Source organism: Semicossyphus pulcher, unplaced genomic scaffold (genome assembly GCF_022749685.1).
Source record: "Semicossyphus pulcher isolate SPU_LCO1_2020_fin unplaced genomic scaffold, fSemPul1.0.p SCAF_12, whole genome shotgun sequence".
NCBI classification, from domain to species: domain Eukaryota; kingdom Metazoa; phylum Chordata; class Actinopteri; order Labriformes; family Labridae; genus Semicossyphus; species Semicossyphus pulcher.
Window position 1 is genome coordinate 30,418,104 of NW_027211626.1, and position 19,148 is coordinate 30,437,251.

The 19,148-nt window shown below is 40.3% G+C and overlaps 1 protein-coding gene across 9 annotated transcripts; it reads right to left on the reverse strand.

The window, feature by feature from the left end:
* Nucleotides 1-510: 510 nt before the first annotated feature.
* ikzf1 (IKAROS family zinc finger 1 (Ikaros)) lies at nt 511-17,399 on the reverse strand. 9 transcript variants are annotated; one of them, XM_069658700.1, is made up of 8 exons: nt 17,066-17,192; nt 12,692-12,745; nt 12,410-12,523; nt 6,776-7,045; nt 5,091-5,258; nt 3,310-3,435; nt 2,596-2,727; nt 511-2,075 (listed from the first exon to the last, which is right to left on the reverse strand). In XM_069658700.1, the coding sequence occupies exons 2-8, from the start codon at nt 12,729-12,731 to the stop codon at nt 1,378-1,380; spliced, it is 1,548 nt and encodes a 515-aa protein (XP_069514801.1). In that variant the 5' UTR covers nt 12,732-12,745; nt 17,066-17,192; the 3' UTR covers nt 511-1,377. The 9 variants fall into 9 exon arrangements, with proteins under 9 accessions (XP_069514801.1, XP_069514800.1, XP_069514796.1 ...); XM_069658699.1 differs by having other exon boundaries at nt 2,596-2,730; nt 17,066-17,191; XM_069658695.1 differs by lacking the exon at nt 6,776-7,045 and having other exon boundaries at nt 17,066-17,399.
* Nucleotides 17,400-19,148: the final 1,749 nt, after the last annotated feature.

The window sequence follows — 19,148 nt, forward strand, 5'->3', positions numbered from 1 at the left end:
CAGCCCCATATGGTTATTGTAAAGAATGTGGAAAGTGTTTATTTATTCACTAAACGCTCAATGTTTTTTAATGTGTGCGGTGTTTTTCTATTTTGTACTAAAATGCCAGTCATTCACTCTTTCTTGGCACTTCCCTGACAGCTGAGGTGAGCAGCATCTTGAATGACATCTAAACGTAATTATTTCGAAAGATTCAAGAGTGTCCAATGAAATCTCCTTATTTATATAAGAGGTTCTAATTATTGAGAAAACGTTACATGAACTCCATCAATCATTTTCCTAAGCCTTACCCTAGTTTATGGTGGACGTCATTGTTGGAAATCATTTAAATGCATGCATGTGCCATAAAATATCTGAGTATTTAAAGATGAGCCTGAGGGTCACAGTCTGCTCAGAGTAAGTATCTGTAATACATCAGTTTATTTAAGTGTTAATTCTGCTTTCTTTTTACGACAATTAAAAACTTAAAACACTTCCCCACTCTTTGTGCATATTTAAAATATCCTTTATTGATATTTTGCAAGCATAAAGCTCCTTCATACCTCAAATAGCTCATTTTCATTCTGTGAGTGAACTATTTCGTAGTCATCGGGTATAAAACAAGAGGCCAGGATAACATTTTTTCTTTCTAATACAACAAAAAATATCTTTAGGCAGATGTCATGTTTTCACCTCAAATACATTTAGTACAGTTGGATAGAAAGAGATGCAGCTTTAATTAACTACTCTACTGACAAACACCAATCACTTTAATAAATACAAAAACAGACAGCTGTGTAAATATGATATAAATAATATGTAGGTTGTCAGAAATACAAGTATAGGTTGAAACTTTGATTGGAAATGAGGGGTTATCTACATTGATTGTTAATTTTTTTAATGATTGTATTTAATACTGATAATAAAATGGCTTTTCCTGCACTAAAAACAACCATTGCTAACATTTCACTCACTTCAATACAGAGATGTGTTAATGTTTTGTGGAAATATTTTTCCTTTTTAAAACTATACAAAAAAGTTTCTGTCTTGTTGTCAAAAAGAAAAAACACATTTATACATTTTATACACGTGGAACAGTAATGTTGGAATACCATTTGCTGTGTCATCTCCACTCATCATGATTTTGTTTCTTTCCAAAAGACAGAATAAGTCTGAAGTAGTCTTCCGTTCAAGCATGGGATTTGAAATGAGAATATTTTTTTTAAATATATGTATACATTAATCTGTGTTTAAGTAACTTGCATGCTTTGAATAAAAAACACAACTTTCAGATAAATACAGTGTATTTTAAATTTTGAATGTCTATGAATTTATTTCAGGTGCATTGTGTGGCATGTTTTCTGTATGCACAGCTGTGTGTTCTCTGATAGACGATGCTCAGTAGCGATGCTCCCCTCGTGTCATGTGAGAGGAGAACTCGTATCGGTCCTGGCTCCGGTGACCACAGAGGTTGCACTCGAAGGGGTCTCTGAAGCCATGGCAGCCCATGTGAATGGTGTACATGACGTGGTCTAGGAAGAGGACTCGACAGTGTTCACAACGATATGCCCTCACCTGCTCCCCGTCTGCCGCCATTACCTTGAAGCCCTCAGAGGCCATCTCCATGCTGGCCCGGATGGCCTCATACTGCCTCTGCTGCTCCTCCTTCACCAGAGGAAGTACGCCGTTCCTTGAGGTGATGTGGTTGGTCAGGTAGATGAGGCCAGAGGTTGCTCCACCTGGACGATCCCCATTGTTGCTCTCTGTGTCGGTAGAGTCCTGGCCGCTCTGACTGGGGGAGCCGTCCTTCTCGCTGGAGGCAGACTTGGAGTTGGAGAGCAGCAGCAGGTTCTCAGCCGCGCTGTCTTTTGCAGACAGGCCTGTCCCCGCGTGGCCTTCGGGTGCAGGCTTGTGGAGGGGGTACATGGAGCCAAGGCCCACATCAGAAGAGGAGGCAGGGGAGGTCTGGACCAGAGGACGAAGCGACTCGGCCCCAAGGTAGCTGATGGCACTGTTGATGGCCTGGTCGATGACGTGAGGCTGAATTAGCTCCCCTGCTCCTCCGTCAAAGGAAAGGTCTGACAGACGCTTGTCACCTGAGGGACCAGACAGAGACATGTGAGCAGTGTAGTTTACACATTTGTAAAACATTCACCTAGATTCAGTGAATGTAATTTCATCATCGTTATACTTATATTATGCCAGCTTAGTTTCAAAATGACCCACTGTCTTTTTTTTGTCTCATGGTCTCTTACTGGTCTGACAGTGGCGTTTTCCTCAGCCACTAAATATTATTTTTTCTCCCTCTTTTAATGAAATAAAAAATGTAATGAAAAAAAATCAGGATGACAGGATGAAAACACTTGATACATGTTTTCTTTCAGTAATATAATACATTAAAGGCACAATTCCTCATCAGTCTGAACTGCAAAAAATACTTATTTTTTAATACACTGCATGCATTCTGCTGAAAAGCAAAGACAACTGCAGAGCAAACTGATACAAAACACATTGTAGCACCACCTATGCAACGTTCACAGGTGCAGCAGTTACAATTATTTCCAGCAAACGTATTGACATTGTATGTACACAAAGGAATCAGATTTCAGCCCTTACCCACAAACTTCTGTGGCATTGTGCTCTTACGTTTAGCTACATTAATAGCTAGTCTGTCTAGCACCAGGGCTCTGTCAGATCCCGTCTGGCTTAAGTCTTCCCTCTGCTCATTCTGGTTGCTTTCTTCCTTAACTACTGGAAAGCAAGACAGAAAAGTAGGTTTCAGAGTCAAAGTAGTTTGAGTTTTTCCACTTTAAAGTGATGAACTGACAGCTAAAAAAAACACATGGGATTTTCCTTTCTGATGTTTCTTTTCTAACAGAGCACAGAGTGGACGATTCTGACACGTGTAGCAGTAGGCTTTTTGATCATGCTCACAGATGAGGTGTAGATGTGTTTCAAGGCTTCAATGCGGAGGTCTTTCGCAACCAGCACATTGAGTATCTCAATAATTCTTAGTAATGAATAATTCTAATAACTCTTAATAGTGTGTTAATTGTATTTACTGCAGAGTTTATATGGATAGACACAGAAATACATTATTACATGTATTTAGGAAGCTCTGCAGTTATTTTAAATAGCTCAAGAATATCTACATGAGCCTTGATTGAAATGAACATTACAGTATTTGAGCCCCACTTTTTAGAGCATCAAGTAATAGCAATGTTGTTAGCATTGTCTGATTGTCTGCATACACTGCAATCCTGTATTTAAGTAGGTAAGTAGGTCATCAGTTGTGGGTGAGAGAGAAGTGTACTCTCGTAAGGCACCAACCTGTGTAGATGCTGTTCTGCAGCCCCATGCACTGGAGGTAGTTGTGACAGCGCTCCTTGTGTTCCTCGAGGGAACTGCGCTGCTTGTAACTCCTCCCACAGTAAGCACACTTGTGGGGTTTTCCAACTGCAAAATATAATATGTGTGAATACATCAGTGAACAGATTAGAATAATATTTCGGTTGATATGAAAGTAACAATCCATGGCACACTTAAATGTATATATTTTGCTTTGGTTACACAGTCATGAATTAACCAATCGATGTCAATCTTCTGTTCTAAATGCACTTTTTTTAACGCTTTTATGGAAAGTAATAAAATAAAAGCTAAGTTGTTTATTAGGTACTGCCAGATTAACTATTATTATATACATTATTGACTACTCGTCAGTAATATGGAGTAAATCCTTCAAAAAAGGTTATAATCATCAGTTTTTTATTAAATTATTTTAGAGGGGTGTTGATCCTCAACTTGATCTATTTTGGAGGGTGTCAGTTGCAGTGCTATTACTTTGCATTTTACAGAGGGATGTTTCTGTTTTGTTGTCATTGATATAATTGGTATGGACAAAACAGAAACACCAAGTACTGAAGACTGTGTCCTATTACATTAGACTGCATTACCTTTGCAGAGTTGCCTAATCATCTGGAAAATTTCCAGTTCAATTGTAAAAAGTAGGAGACGGCAATCTGGGTACTTATCATTAGGAGTGGTGACACAGAGAAAAGAGTAAAAGGCCCACATTGTTTAATTGACAGGGGATCATAGTCATATCCAGTGTAAAACACTTGCACTGGTTGTAGCAACTACTGATGTCACATGAGGTCATGTCCTCTGTGTTTTTCAGGAAATACATTTTGGGGAGTTTACATTCTACAATTAAAGACCTACTCATGGTTGAACTGTATAAGCTGATCTCTGTATAGACTCACAAAAAATGATTTAATACAGAAATAAATGTATTCATAAATATTGGACTGGAAATGTATTTCTGGACTTAAAGAAAGAGCCTTAAATCTCAAAGAAATTAAAAGGGCCATAGCTGTGGAATATATTATATTTAAAATATATAAATGAACTGCTTAATAAATGAATGGTAAAAATGCAAAAAAATAAAATCTTATGGTAGAGGGGGAGGACGGAGCTTTGTTGGGTCTTGGCCTAGTGACCAAATAATTCCAGTTTTATCTGCAAATTATGGGACGGCTGTGGCTCAGTGATAGAGTGGGTTGTCTCTCAATCAGAAGGTTGGTGGTTCGAGCCCTCTTCCAGTCTAAATGTCTAAAGTGTCTTTGGGTAAGGTCTTGAGCCCCAAATTGCTCGCGAAGGCAAAGCCATCACTGAGTGAATGTGATTATTTAGATCCTGTTTGGCAGATTCATTCACCTTCACATTCACCCTTTCAGTATGTGTAAGGTTGAATGTGACATGTAGTGTAAAAGTGCATCTTTAAGTGAACATATTTCACTGTCACTTTTTTCAATGGTTTGGAACTTGCAAACTGATTTAGGTGGAAACTGGTTTGTAAAAAGTGTGCAGATTATCCTTTTACTGTTCTCTATCTACATTCATTGTTTACACAAAAAAATTTCACATGCTTCTGCAAAACTTTTGCATAAAGAAGTGACACCATATCTACACCCTGTCAACTTCCCCTTCTAGCCCTGAGCCGTATAGCTGCATGCACCGCAGAACATGCTGTTTGTAAAGGCTTCCACCCATCAGTCCACGAATTACCATGAGTGCAGCAATTTTCAGTGTGGGTTAGCCTGCATACTCACCCGAGTGGGTGCGTAAATGGCCAGTGAGGGCGTCCCTTCTGCGACAGGCGTAGCTGCACAGGTGACACTTAAAGGGTTTCTCCCCTGAATGCAGCTTGATGTGACGTAGCAGGTTGCCCTTCTGGGTAAAAGAGGCACCACACTGGCTGCACTGGAAAGGACGTTCTCCTGAGGGTAACGACACAAGAATGTACATTACTGTAAAGAGGCAGAAAAATAGAGAGAAAAAATGGATTGTTTTACTGCCGGCCAATTTTATATGTTTTTTATGAACCCTACCAGAGAGTTTAGGAATCTTTTTATGTTATCTTGATTGCACTCTGCTCCCTAATTTCACTGTTTTCATGTTTGCTCCCTCCACTGACAACGAGCACAACGTTTTTTATGTGGATGAAAAGCGTGTTGCTGCTGTGGGAATGCAGGGTCACTGCACTACAAGCATCCCAAGCGCCAGAACAAGCCGAATGATGGAGTGTCGCCCGGCAGAGAACGATCCAGCAGCCTGTGGGAGGGTTTCACAGCAGAGTGACACTCCATCTCTCCATGCTCCCCCTGCCTCACCAACTTCTGGCGCTCTGATCGAACAAGAGCCTTTCAGACTCAGCCTGCCAGTTCCGTAATGCACCATTGCCTAGGTCAATTTGATCTGAAAATCTCATTTTTTTCCTCTTCTTCGTCTCTAAAATAAGAGCGGCACATCACAATGCAAATTCAGCCTCATTTGAATAAAGTGAAGGAAACACTTTGTGTTGAGAGCCAGTCTTCCTGATCAGCGCTTCTGGAATAAACCAATATCCAGCCTCTCTGAGTGTTGTGGCATTCTCTGAGAACGTTTTAATATGCCTTTTTTTTCAAAGGCCCCCCATAAAATAAGAGTCACCAGTGAAGCAGCAAAAATATATAAAAAAGGAAATTCATTAAAAATGCATTTCAGGAGCAAAGACTCACCACAGAATATTTTCTATTTAAATAGGAGGCACTTCATTATATCTTTTATTGTACTTTCTTTTGCATTTACATTAGTCTAGTGTTCCTTTCTTCCATTTTGAGTTTCATTAGTTTCTAAAGCTTGACAGTTAAGTGCCTTTTTCAAAAATGTTCCCCACCACTGGTTTGGCTTCATCACAATAGAATATCAATTTTGAAATTTGCAGAACTTTTAATAGCCAGATAATTGTCACTTTATAGAGATTCCATTTAACTGCAGCTGATATCCAGTTTTCAACCGAGACCATGTTTTTTTCAGAAGTTCGTCTCTGCTACTTTGTTGCACAATAATTTGATCAATTACTGTTGGTTGTCATGTGATAATTCATTTTTTTAGGTGAACAATAATGAATGATATGCTCAAAGTCTATTTCACGCACCACAGGAGGGTCTACATACAGCCAGACGCAAGGATGCCATTACAACTACAACTGAGCATAAGGGTGACTGCAAACATAAGAACAGGCTCTAACACTAATGTTTGTGTGCATGCAGAGAAGACACATGGTATATGGAATATACACTGTGATACTGCTTTTGTTGATGCCAATGAATTATTGTGCTGACCTTCATTTTTGTAATTTAAAATCTACAATCCAAAAATAGCAGACAAATTTCTAACCCTCATCCATTATCTACTACTACTAAGAATGAACATGGGTGCAAAGGGAGGGCAAGAAGTATTACAGGCGGCTTACCAGTGTGGCTTCGCTTGTGCACCATCAACACATTGGGGCCAATGCAAACTATCCCACAGATATCGCACTTGAGCTTCCCGTTGGGCAGCCGGATACCGCCGGCCGAGGTGAAGGCTTTGGCATCAGGGCTCGGCTGTGAGCCGTTCACCTTGGCCCCCGAGGAATCGATCACGCGCAAGTCTTCCGCGCACTCCTCCTCCTCCACGCCATTCATGTCACAGGCCAGCCCATTCTCCTCATCACTGCGAGCCTCAACTTTAATGTTACAGGCTGGAAAAGAGGGCAAGGGGGGCCACGGTTTAGAATACGAGCATATTTTTTTCAAGATGTTAGATTCTAAAGATGGGCAATTAATCAGTGTGACATTGATACTATGACATAAGAGTACATAGAGCTGCTGATTGTAACATTTAGAAGTTGCCTTTGTTCTGCTCTCAAAGGATTTATGTGCAATGATTTTAGGAACCTTTTGAATATAATGAATGTTTTTTTAGATTTGGCCAATTACATGTACTTAACTGATCATTTAAAAATTTGCAACAGTATTTGTTTTGTCTTATATATCGTTATGTATTTTCTTCATTCTATGAAAAACATGGTTGTGTTTTGTCATTTGAATTGTTCTTTGTTGTCTTTTTTAAAACTGTGTCAAGTTTGGCTTGTTTCTTAATTTACCTGACCTGTTGTCAATTTTTAATTCTTTTTTGTCATATTGTTTGGTCTTTTATTTTGGTGAGATGCTCCTGTAAAAGGTGTTTTTTTCTATCTTTTCTATCTGCATTTTTCAGTTACTTGCTTTAATACATTACATACAGACTTTTAAAACAAACGATGTTGATGGCCATGACACTGAACTTCAAAATGGCTACCTGTCTTTATTGAGATTGTAGTCTATATGGCTCTGCACATTCCCCCTGTACTCTGTCGCCTGAGACATTGCATGTAACACAACTGCAACTGCACCATACTATGAATAGAGCAACAACGGCTTTGTAATGACAAACTTCCTGTAGTGCACAATATAACATTTGAATGTTAGCTGGGATCCTGCATCAAAACTTCAAAAACTTCCTCTTATTTCAGGCATTTTCTGTGATATCAGCCTGAGAAAAGTCAACAGACAACATATTATATCAACAAACAGCCCACTCCTCTAAACTGTGGACTCTACTGATCAATTCTTTAACGATTGCATAAGGGTACATGGGTGGATAACATGTCTGCTGTTTGAGGATGTTAGCAATGATAAGAAGAAACACAGATCATCTCACACCATCACACTTTGGTGAAACAAATGACAGCAAGATAAACAGGAAACAGAGACACAGGAAGCAGTGTGAAACTAGGGACGACAGCGGTGTCGATCAGAGCAACAGACTACGATGAGCTCAAACAAGCACACGCAAGACCACTTGCATTTGATCTTTCACCGTTTAGAAGGGTCCTATTCAGTCTAAGTCCAGCCATTTAAAGCTGTTCAGAGTACCGAAAGTAAATGCTGCATGCTTGATGATTTTACCCAGTATGCCTATGATTATACCGATTATTTGTGGAACAATTTGAAAGTCTATTTGATTTCTGGTGTTCCCAGAACGATCAGAAAAGGAGAAGTACCCTCTGTGTTGGGCCACCAGCTCCTTCTTTTCCTACCAGAGATCTTTAGAAACATTTCAGAGAACTGACAGATCATGCAAGTCCCACAGCTACCAGCCCGTGGTTTGCATGTCACCGTGGCAGCCTGATTTCCCCATGCCTCTACCTCTGTTTGTACAACTGAAGAGGAAGAGGTGGAAATCATGAAATATAGGAATCTAAGGAAAAGGGGAAGCTTCAGAAAGAGGGCCTGTCTAACTGAAATACCAAGAATTATGGAGAAGTGACAGAAAGGGAAGCACGGGAAAGGAATTGTAAAACAGCCTGTAACTGAAACTTTTTTTTTACTTGTCTTTTTTCACTGACAGCCAACAAGGGAACATAAAAGCTCCAACGTACAGAATGTTTCCCATAGAGAACGGGAGGTGCAGCCAAATGTAGAACTAACAGCGTAGGATCATGAGATGTTAATGATTGTTCTTCTAATCAAAGTCACATTATCCCATCAGCCATCTCCACACAACATATTTTTTAAATTTGATGTTGCATGACAAAAAAAATCTGCTCATCTGGTCGACTGTTTATTTTTTTCTGGACCAACTCTATTTTCTTTTTGCTTAGCAGGTCAGATAAGAGACACTGCTGCCATGAGAGTAAAGGAAAGGTTTAACTGCACTGTGTCTGAACACAAAATGGTGAAGTTTCTCAGCTATTACACAATATTTCTGCATCCTCAACCTTAACGGCAAAAGTACTCCTCACGGTACAAGTGTGCCTGGATGGAATCACTGACTTACGATATGTAAAAAAAAATATATAAAGAAAAAGATACAAGATTTATCTATTTGCATATTACAGCACTCTAAACAAAACTTAGAGTGCTGTGCATGCAGCACTGTACATTTTTTTGACCCCCGATGGTTGTAGACAAAACATCTTAATGCCACAATTGTCTTGGAGACTAGAATACTTTTGTAATGTCAACAATGAGTTGTAAATTATGTCCCAATAAAAGGACTTACATAGGATATATAAATAAGACTGCTGTCCAGCTCAGTACTGGCAAAGGAGGCGTTTCTCTGCACATGGAAATGAAGTCACTGATTCAGCAAAAACTGGTTAACAATTTAAACACTAAAGCAGGTGTATACATTATATAAGGCATTTTACATTATCTGATCTCTTTCAGAATTGTTGGAATAATCACCTAATAAACCTTTATGTTTATCTATAGCTGTTAGTTCCTGAGACATGTAATACATCAGCGCAGCTCTGAGGTTATCAGCCGGCAAAGCAGACAGAAGGGAACCATGAACGCTGGGCTGCCACTCACTTCTCATGGATATGGGGAAGTTGTGACTGAAATGGGAGTAGGAACAAGGCTTTGGCTTTATATCATGTTTATCACGGTCACACATCCTGATTTGCTCGTTTTGGGAAGCAAGTGTTAGATCACATTGTAGACAAACTAAAACGGTAGAAAAAAACGGTTAGAACAAGATGTGGATCTAATCTTCAGATTACAGGTAAAAGAGAAACAGGTACTGCAGCAGACAATAGCACAATGACAAATACTGCGAGCAATGGCTAACAAATGCAAAAAAAAAAATGAGTGTAAAAGAAAAATCATTGGCTTAAAAAGAAGAAATAATCAAGCTATATTAACTGAGGTTGATAACAGATAAAGCAACTGTGTTAGTTCTGCAGTGTGGAAACACAAGGAGCCTGCTGGAGGTTCCTGTTACTGACTCTGTGTTGCTCTCACTGCCTGAAAATAACCCTGTGTGCAAGATAGTGGAACCACATGTGTTAAACCACGCCAGCATGCAACTTGCAGGAACACCAAAAACAGCCTGCTTTCCCCCTCACAGACTTTATTTAAAAAAGTCGCCTCCATGTTTTCGGGAACTTGACTGCTCAGTCTTCCTCTCAGTCTCATGACCTTGAAATAGCAAAGGCTCCGTCTGAATCATTGGAAATGAAAGAGAAATCTTTTCACTGGGGTTTTGAGGAGGTCATCGTACTGCCTTGTGACTTTAGCCAAATACATTTTCATTTTCAGATAAAGCCACACAACACAATACACCTAAATTAGTTTGCAGTTTGCAACTTTACAAAGCAAGCAGAGCTGGAAAAGAATGGACAACAGATTCAGCTGAAACCTTAGTTTGTGCTCAAAATGTGTTGACTGCAGCATTGCTCATGCGCAGACACAATGTCGATCCCAGGCTTAGAGGACTTTTTTACAACAGGAAACAACCTGGGTTTTGAGGTTTTGATACTTTGAGGACCCCTGTCCCACATACAGTCCCCCTACTTTTTGCCTTTTTTGACAACAGAGAAGTGCGCAGCACATGATCCTGGGTGATAATTATAACTCACACTGGCTTTTATCACAGAGGCAGCGATGCATATATGTACCAGATACTTGCACTTCCCTTCTTTCTCACTTTGGGCTTTTTCTCTCTGTCCCTATATAGACACATGCAAACTGAACATGCTGTATAGGGAATGAACAGAAACTCATGCAGAGAACAAAGTCATACTTTGACGCCTCCAGCTGCCCTCTGTTCTCTCTTTAAATGCCATTGATAAAACATTTAAATTGCTTGCTTTCTGACTAGTTTCCATTTTTTCTACATTGTTCCAAAGGTTTACTAGTCAGCTAAGATGAGAAATACACAGAACATTTCTCTACAAATGTTCACTTTCTGTATTTAAATGGTTTTTTTGTTTATATGCGATTGCAGCATTTTTTCTGAAGTATTCAGAGATCCCTGTCTGTGTTGAGAACCTTGTCTGACAGCTTAACAGTTGTAAAGTCGAGCAGGGAGCTTCTAGGAGTAAGCGTGTGTGTGTGTGTGTGTGTGTGTGTGTGTGTGTGTGTGTGTGTGTGAGCGCGTGCAGGTGTGTGACCTATGTGGTGAAGTGATGCGCTGATCTCTCTGAGCTTGGCCCTGTTCCTGAACTCTTTATCTCCCGGAGTGTTGAAACCGTTTCATGGCAAGCTCTTCTTAGGAAACTCTTGCACATCCAATTTCAGTTTCCGCTGAAATTTTATTTTTGACTGTGTGCTGCTAATCTTTGCCGTTATCTTGATAGGTGGAAAAACACAGATACGACGGTCAGCTGTCATGCTGTTTTTTGCCATCAATTTGTCACAATAAAAACAAAATATATAACCCACGTGTTCATGGTCCTGAGTTGCACATCTCACATGTTAAACTGTCTAAAAAATATTAAAACTTGTCTGATTCTTTGTATCTATCTCGTGTATCTCCTTATTTTTGAGACTGGTTAAGATTTAATCATTTATGCAATAAATGACTGTGAAGTTGTGAAAGTGGTCGCCATCATATTGGACATATTAAATGTTAACATGGATTTCAAGTAAAAACAATAATTATAATAAGCCAGATTTTATCTACACATCCTAATCAACTGCATGATAAGTGTGTTTCCTGTTGCTGTCGTGTTATACGTTTTTAATCCTTCATCCTTCATCATTTCCCTCTTTTCACAAACCAGGGGGAGACATGGCATAAATATACACTGCTGATCTGAATCCTCAGAACATGCTGCATCCTTATTTTCAACATGATATTCCCTGGCTTGATGTTCTCAAACTCATATCAAGGCCACATTAGCTATTCCTTAAGATTCAGCTTATTAATGACATGTTATGGATCAAAGGGATTTTTATTTTTTCACCTTGTCTGCCAATGACCTAAATGTGTCTCTTGCAGCTATAAATTAATATTTCCAAGGGATTTGGAACAGCAAAGACCTCCCACTGGATGTGTTTGAAATTGAAAATTTAAGATTTTATATATTTTATGCTTTGATCCTGACATTTTCTTTCACTTAACCCTATGACTCCAATTGTGGCTCTATGGGAACGCATTAATGTTGGAAATGGCACTGCAGTGGTTTTGACTCATATGGATGCACTTCTATTTACCTATCAATTTATTAATTTATTCTTAATTTACACAAGCCTCACTGATTTTGTGTGGTTGTGTTTGGTGCGTTTGCATGTACCTTTGTCCCCTCTGTTGTTCTGCTGATGGGTGGAGCTGGCTGACAGGTCCTCAGGGACGGCCATGGGCTCCTCTGCCTCCTCTGAAGCTTCAATGGCAGGGGGGCTGTCCCTGCCTTAAGAGACACATACCAGCAAACACTAGTCACTCACCACGCAACCCCTCAATGAGTCTCATTCAGGTGAGGCAAAATTACCTCCAATAGTGTAAGAGCCTGTTTGTCAGCCTATTGTATCTACTTTCTGCACTCTACGGCTCAATCATGCAGTAGGTAGTCTTTTACCTGGCATCTGGGACATTTCTTGGGCCTCCTCTGTCTCCATGCGGTGCAAGTACTCTAATAGGAGAGAGATGGAGATGTAGATGTGTGTAAGTTTAATCAAGTGCAGGCCAAGGAAACAACATTATAAAAAGCTTGAGTGGAGTAAAGGTTGCACTTCTCGGCGTGACTTCATCACCTCAGTGAGATCACTCTTGTCACAGCGGCAGACACACCACTGTCCCCCACATTACATTACAAAGAATTACAGACATTTTCATTACAAGTCTGACAGAGAGAGTGAGCTTGGAGAGTGGTTTGGCTCCGGCTGATGGGGCCCACTGGTAGCACAGGGTTGGAAATGGGCTTTCAGACCACATTTGTTATTTATTGTTAATTTCCTGCCACGTAATCATCCAAAAATGCAAACTGACTGCCGCAAAATTAAGCAGAAAATTAACTGGCCCCAGGTCACCAGGATGCGGGTGTTTGCCGTGCCCAGCTGATCGGTGCTCATGTTCTCTCTAATTTACTGAGCATGCATCGCTGAGCCCGTGGCCTGAACACAGACGTATGCAAGCCACAATGAGAAACAAAGAGGTGAAGAAAGAGAGAGAGAGGGTAAGAGACAGGAGAAGGGAGAAAACCATCAAGATAGAGAGAAGCAGAGAAGTAGATAGCAATTCAAGTGCAAGAAGTCAGAAGAGCAATGCAACAGGAAGGTGTGCAGAAAAGAAGAGAGGGAGAAAAGCAGGCCGAAGGACAGAGAAGTTCTCTTTATTTATTTTTTAGAGCGATCCTCCGGCCAGGGCTGAATATCTGAGGAGTCACCAGTGCTCGTGGCCCCATTAATAATAGATGGCCCTGAAGCCGGCAGCAGATGGGCCCAACAGCCTTAGCCCCAGCTCTGCCACTTCAAGAAGCCCTTGGTGGGGCCGCTGCCCAGTCCAAGCAGCCACTCGGGGAGAAGTGAAGCTCCCGAAAATAGCGAAATGAGCCCAAGGGAGAAGGGGAACCTAGGCCTTCCTGTTTTACTGACAGATGGCTCCACACATTTGGAACAAATAGTGGGAAGCGGCTGAGCCGCTGTGTCGCAACACACAATATTCTGCGGAGTCAAGTCAGGAGCTCGACAGTCTGAAGACGCCCAGGATGCAAGTGTGAAGGGAGGAGGGGGGCAAAGGTCACTGGTGCAGATGATTTCTTCAGCACAACACTGGGGTGTTGCGTGTTATTCTGCTAAGTGACGACTCTGCAGCGTCGTTCTTCAGCATCTGGAGTTTGGAGATCGGGGGCAGTGGGGGGTATATTCTCATGTACCCTTTTTTCTGGGCAGATGGTGCGAGGGAAACACGGATGTGTTGGTGGGGGGCTTCGACAAAAATATAAAGAGTTCCTACATTCAGCCACAACCCACTTGCGTGGGCATGTGGAAAGTAAGGTGCACCTAGATGTTCAGGAAGTAGATATTCTCTTTGATACTGTTTTAATGCTGTACTGACTTTCTACATGTTAGAGACATTTTTGGTTTCAATTTAAAAAACGTTGATTTGCTGGTACTTCAAACCTTATACTATATATTGTATACTGTGCATTCATAGTTCTTTGAAGTCCTATTTTGAGAGGATTTTATAAGCACAGGTACTTTGTGATTAACATATGTTCATCCATTTAACCAATCACATGTATTTATTTGTCATTATGAAATGAAATAAATTTAAATGATGAAATAGCAGCGTTTTTACCCCTTATTAGTCATGTCCTGGTTTTAACCAGGAAATGTGTGCGAGTGTATAAACTGGGGGCAGGTGGAATATCTCAGCCAGTGAAATAGAAGTCACAGAAACGACTTCTGACACTGAACAAAGGGGACTGGAAAAGTTTTGGTCTGAGTATGTCGAGTGAGGAGAGGCAGGAAGAGGCTTGTGGGTTGACAGAATTTTAGGTCCTCCTCCTGTTAGTGTGTGTGTGTGTGTGTGTGTGTGTGTGTGTGTGTGTGTGTGTGTGTGTGAACGATGGTGGTGGTGGTGGTGGGGTGGGGGGAGGGGGTTAGAGGCGTCTGCTCAAAATGAGGTGCAAAAGCTACACTATAGGGAGCAGGGTGGAGATGAGAAACAACGAAACCGTTAACAGATACTGAGGACCACACCAGCAAAGTTTGGATCCCCTGGAGGAAGACACTGGTGGTTAAACCAGATACTAAACACAACATTCTTAATCCACAGTAAATTCTGCAAACACATTTTTGACACGTGATTGAAATTAATTAATTTTTTCTGAAATAACATTCCAAGTCTATGCATCATTTGATAAAATCTGATACATTGAATGGAATGACAACATAAAAGTCTGAAATTCGTCCAAGGGTCTCATATTAAATATATATGTCTGTGCAATAAAACATGATAAAGGATATAAATGCATTTGTTATCAATATGAATGCATTTTCACTCACTCAGATTACTTACACAAACTATATGAAAAGTAGTTGTAATAATTTACACTAATACATTCTAGTAAAAGCTTTCACTTATGACGGTTACAAAGCAGTCTTACTGACGATTAATGAAAATATGTGAATTAATCATTTTCACTCGTGTGGGTTTTATGAGGAGTTATGAAGCTGTGGGCACTTTCTTAACAACCATTAGGAAAAGAGATTATCACAATCCAAACAATGTGGTGCAGGGTCACTTCTGTTTGTATGCTCATGGAGACTCTCATCAGAAATTCATGAAATGTATGTGTGTAAGTGGGTAGATAGTGTTAGCGGAAATGTTCTGGGACCCTAACGAGGGGGTGAGGGGAGACTAAAGGTGCACCGATGAGAAGTTTCCTTTATTTGCATCTGACACACTTCACTACTCTGCTATTCAGACAGTACAATCATTTTAATAACTGTCTACCCTTCTCAGCCCCCCCATCCCTCCACCCCCCACTTCTGTTTCTACTGACAAGAAAGATGATGTAGGCTATCTGCAGACAGATTTGCAGCACATTCAGCTCTTCTCTTTCCAACCCAGCAATGAAAAAAATCCTATTTGTGCAGGTATTGGGCTTTACACGTTTTAAAAAGATCTAAAATCAAATGTATTTTTTCTACTTCTTTTACCAGTGTCAGTTTTTGTGAAACATTTGAATTTATGCTGATTAAAGGGAGTTTAAGGAATTATTAACTTTCCTTAGAAAATTTAACTCTTTGAAAAATGAATGTTTTAGTTGAAAGAAAACTTCAAATGCATATCCTTGCTTAAAAAATACAAGTAACACTTGAAGCTGCTCTTACTTTGGAACAAACTGGTGGTAGCTCACTGACGCCGCACTTCTGACAAACGCCACGTTTAAGACACTGTTATAAGTCTTAAAATGATTTTTTCCCCCTTATTCGATCAAAAGCATAGCGTTTGTTTTTTTCATAGGTTGTACTTCTACTTATGGGAACTTTCGGTTTTGAAACATGTCAAAAAATGACAACTTTATTTCTTTAATAGTTTAAGAGTGAACCTTTCTGTTTCTCTGTCTGGGCGCTGGTGAACAACTCCCCACCTCGGTGTCAGCAGTGTAAAAAGTTTCACTTGCTTACATGTGTGTTTATCTTCACTTCTCACAGACGTTTTACAAGTAACCGAGACTTTCGAACAGGTAAATACAATTCTTAACGGTATGGGAAATGATAAGATATATCGATTAATTACTTATTTGAAATATTAGATCTACAGTGAGACGGTGCGTTATGATTTCCTGTTTAAGCAGCGCTTGATATTTTCACATGCGGTTTGTTGTTTGGCCCCGACAAATTTATGTCTTAAAAATATGTTTTTTACCTCCCGGAAAATGTGAATTCATATATTTTTTAAAACTCCAGATACAGAGTGATATCTGAAGTTTAGTGGATGCACACATCTGTTGCAACAGGTGCTACAACAGCAGTGTAAAACGTATGTAACAGTTTAAAATTAGTACGAAATGTTTAGATAATAAGTATGAAATCTTAAAAATCAGATCAGTATTTTTTATATAATTGAAGTGTTTAAGAAATATTTAATCCACATGTTCCCAAAAGAAAAAAAAGACACATGGAAAATGAGGAACATTCCATTGTTTCCTTTTAATTTCTGACTATTAAGTAACAAATGACGCGTTTGAATGAATATATTTTAATGCTAGTTTAAAGGTGTAATTGCTTTTAATCCGTTACATGTATTCTACCAGCAAAGAATAACACGCACTAAACGGGATCTGATGCTGCGGCGCACCTGCACCGAAACTATAAGGAGTCTTTTCCAGTCAGGTGCAAATTTGTCCTAACATTCTGAGAAGAAACGAGCTCACTTTAGAGGTCTTAACTAGCCTGTAAGATTAGTGTCGAGCTGAAAAGCGCGGTGGAAGTCACTTTACCTGCTATTCCTTGAGTTTGCAGTATGAAGTTCTTCCAACTCTCCCCGGCTCCATGTGTAGAAGGTCGCAGCGCCGCGGCGGCCCCATGGAGCTGCGCCCGGAGTCCCTCCCCTCTCCACTGCACTTCCTCGTTCCAGCCCAACATGACTATGTCTCTGAGCTCGACTGGGGCATTTTGCTTGCTTTTATCCACAGGCCGAGTCTGCGGCGGGGAGTCGAGCCACCGAGCCCTTGGCACTTGCTTTGTGCCGTGCCAATAAAAGCTGACACCCAATAGACCATTACTGGCAGCCATGCATGAGATGGGATGAGGCGCGCGAGGAGAGTGGACCATTCATTGTTTATTTATTTCATTCTCACCGAGGAAGCTGACGGGGGGACTCCTTACTTGCATATTGGACAGCTCCCCTTCTGTCACCTGTTCTGGCACGCTGAAGCAGTCCATGAAATTAACAGTTTTCTTTCCTATATAAAGATTTTTTTCTCTTTAATTGTTTCATCCATTTGACTTTGCGCTCACCCTGCAGTGTCCCCTTAGCGCCAAAGCCCCCTGTCCCACCTTATCACATCAGCAAGCGTCCACAATCTTGGGAATGTCTGAACTGAGCAAATTGTTTCTTTTTTCAACACATTTATGTTTAAAGATGCATGCACACACTGAGTGCATCCTCACTCATTACTGACTCATCATCACCATCAAGACCATTTTTACAGAAAATGTGGTTTTCCTCTGGATTGGTGCGGAGAACCAACCAACACTATGCCACTGTGTGGCCACTATGTACAAACCCATCAGACATATGTTAGTTTCGGTAAGCTTTATAAGCTCTGTTTGAAAGTCCATCATCACAATTCAAAACTGCTTGGAAGTGAGGTGAAACTGAGACACTAAACATTGAATTTAAATTAGTACACTGCTGAGCCCGCTGTTTACAGCACATATAACTAAATAGTGTGCGATTCTTCGTCTCCCTCCCATCACTCCTGCTGTAAGGAAAGTGCACTTGCCTACATCAGCAACCACATATCACCATGCTGAACCTTTTAAAATTAAATAACTACTTTCCCAATTTTCCTATTATGATATCAAAGTGTCTATATCTTGTACAGTCGTGTAGTTGAAGTGATGGACGGCTCTGCACTGTGTGAAATCATTACACAAAATATAAATGACGGATTAATATTGATGGAAATTCTAAATTAATAATGAGTGACACCTCTGGTTTGACTAATATATTACTTATTTCCAGATACGTCCGGTCATTATAATCTGATATAAATATCTGATAGAGTGGATAGTTGCTGTAATTACTGAAAAACACATACTATTACAGTAGAGTTTCTTAACTTCCAGAACTGTGTAAATTCAGTGCTGATTATATTCCAGAAGTTTATTCTTAATTTGCCCAAAAAGTGGTGATTTGACTGAATGTATTTCCTCATGTGACTGTTTTTCCCTGTATCCCACTGTCCTCAGGCCCGCAGAGCCCTCTTATCTCAGGAGAGGCTGTGTGCTGGATTGCTGAGTCACCTTTCGTGGGAGGCTGCCCTTATCTCCTAAGAAGCACAACATTCAGGCAGTTGGTTGCAAAAGGAGGAACTTTGGGCAGGAGCCCTGTGGCCTGTTGTGTCTTCACGACTATAATATAGATTGCAACAACCCTTGCTGACTTCCTTAAAGCCTCATGGCTGACGCTGCTTTGTCTGTAAGGTCACAGCTTTGGACACATGCAGGTATGAAAAAACTACAGAATGAGCGACTCCTGAGGCCACACAGAGGGAATGCTGGGACTGATATGTGACTCAGCAATATCAGCAAGTGCAGGACGGTCCAATCGTGATCTTCTAATAACCCAGAGATATTGTCCCATCCCAGTGACACAGCAGCTTCACTCGCTGTAGGTCTGAGAGGCAAAATACTGTAAGGACAATGATTCAGCCAGCTTTTAAAGAAGTCACTGCAGAGGTGCGATCAGTCCCCACGGGCTGAGAAGCTGTTTATCTTACTAATATCTGAATTCTACAAAAGATGTATAAAGTTATTATATTATATTATATCATATTATATTATATTATATTAAAA

What these genes read in the sequence shown, in the direction of transcription:
- ikzf1 (XM_069658693.1), bottom strand. Translation starts at nt 17,399, where the DNA reads ATGGTCCACTCTCCTCGCGCGCCTCATCCCATCTCATGCATGGCTGCC. An exon ending in GCAAACTCAAGGAATAGCAG is followed by an intron (nt 12,746 to 17,065) that starts GTAAAGTGACTT and finishes CTCTCCTATTAG; the next exon opens with AGTACTTGCACCGCATGGAG. An exon ending in GCACAAGCGAAGCCACACTG is followed by an intron (nt 3,436 to 6,775) that starts GTAAGCCGCCTG and finishes TATATTTTGCAG; the next exon opens with TTGGAAAACCCCACAAGTGT.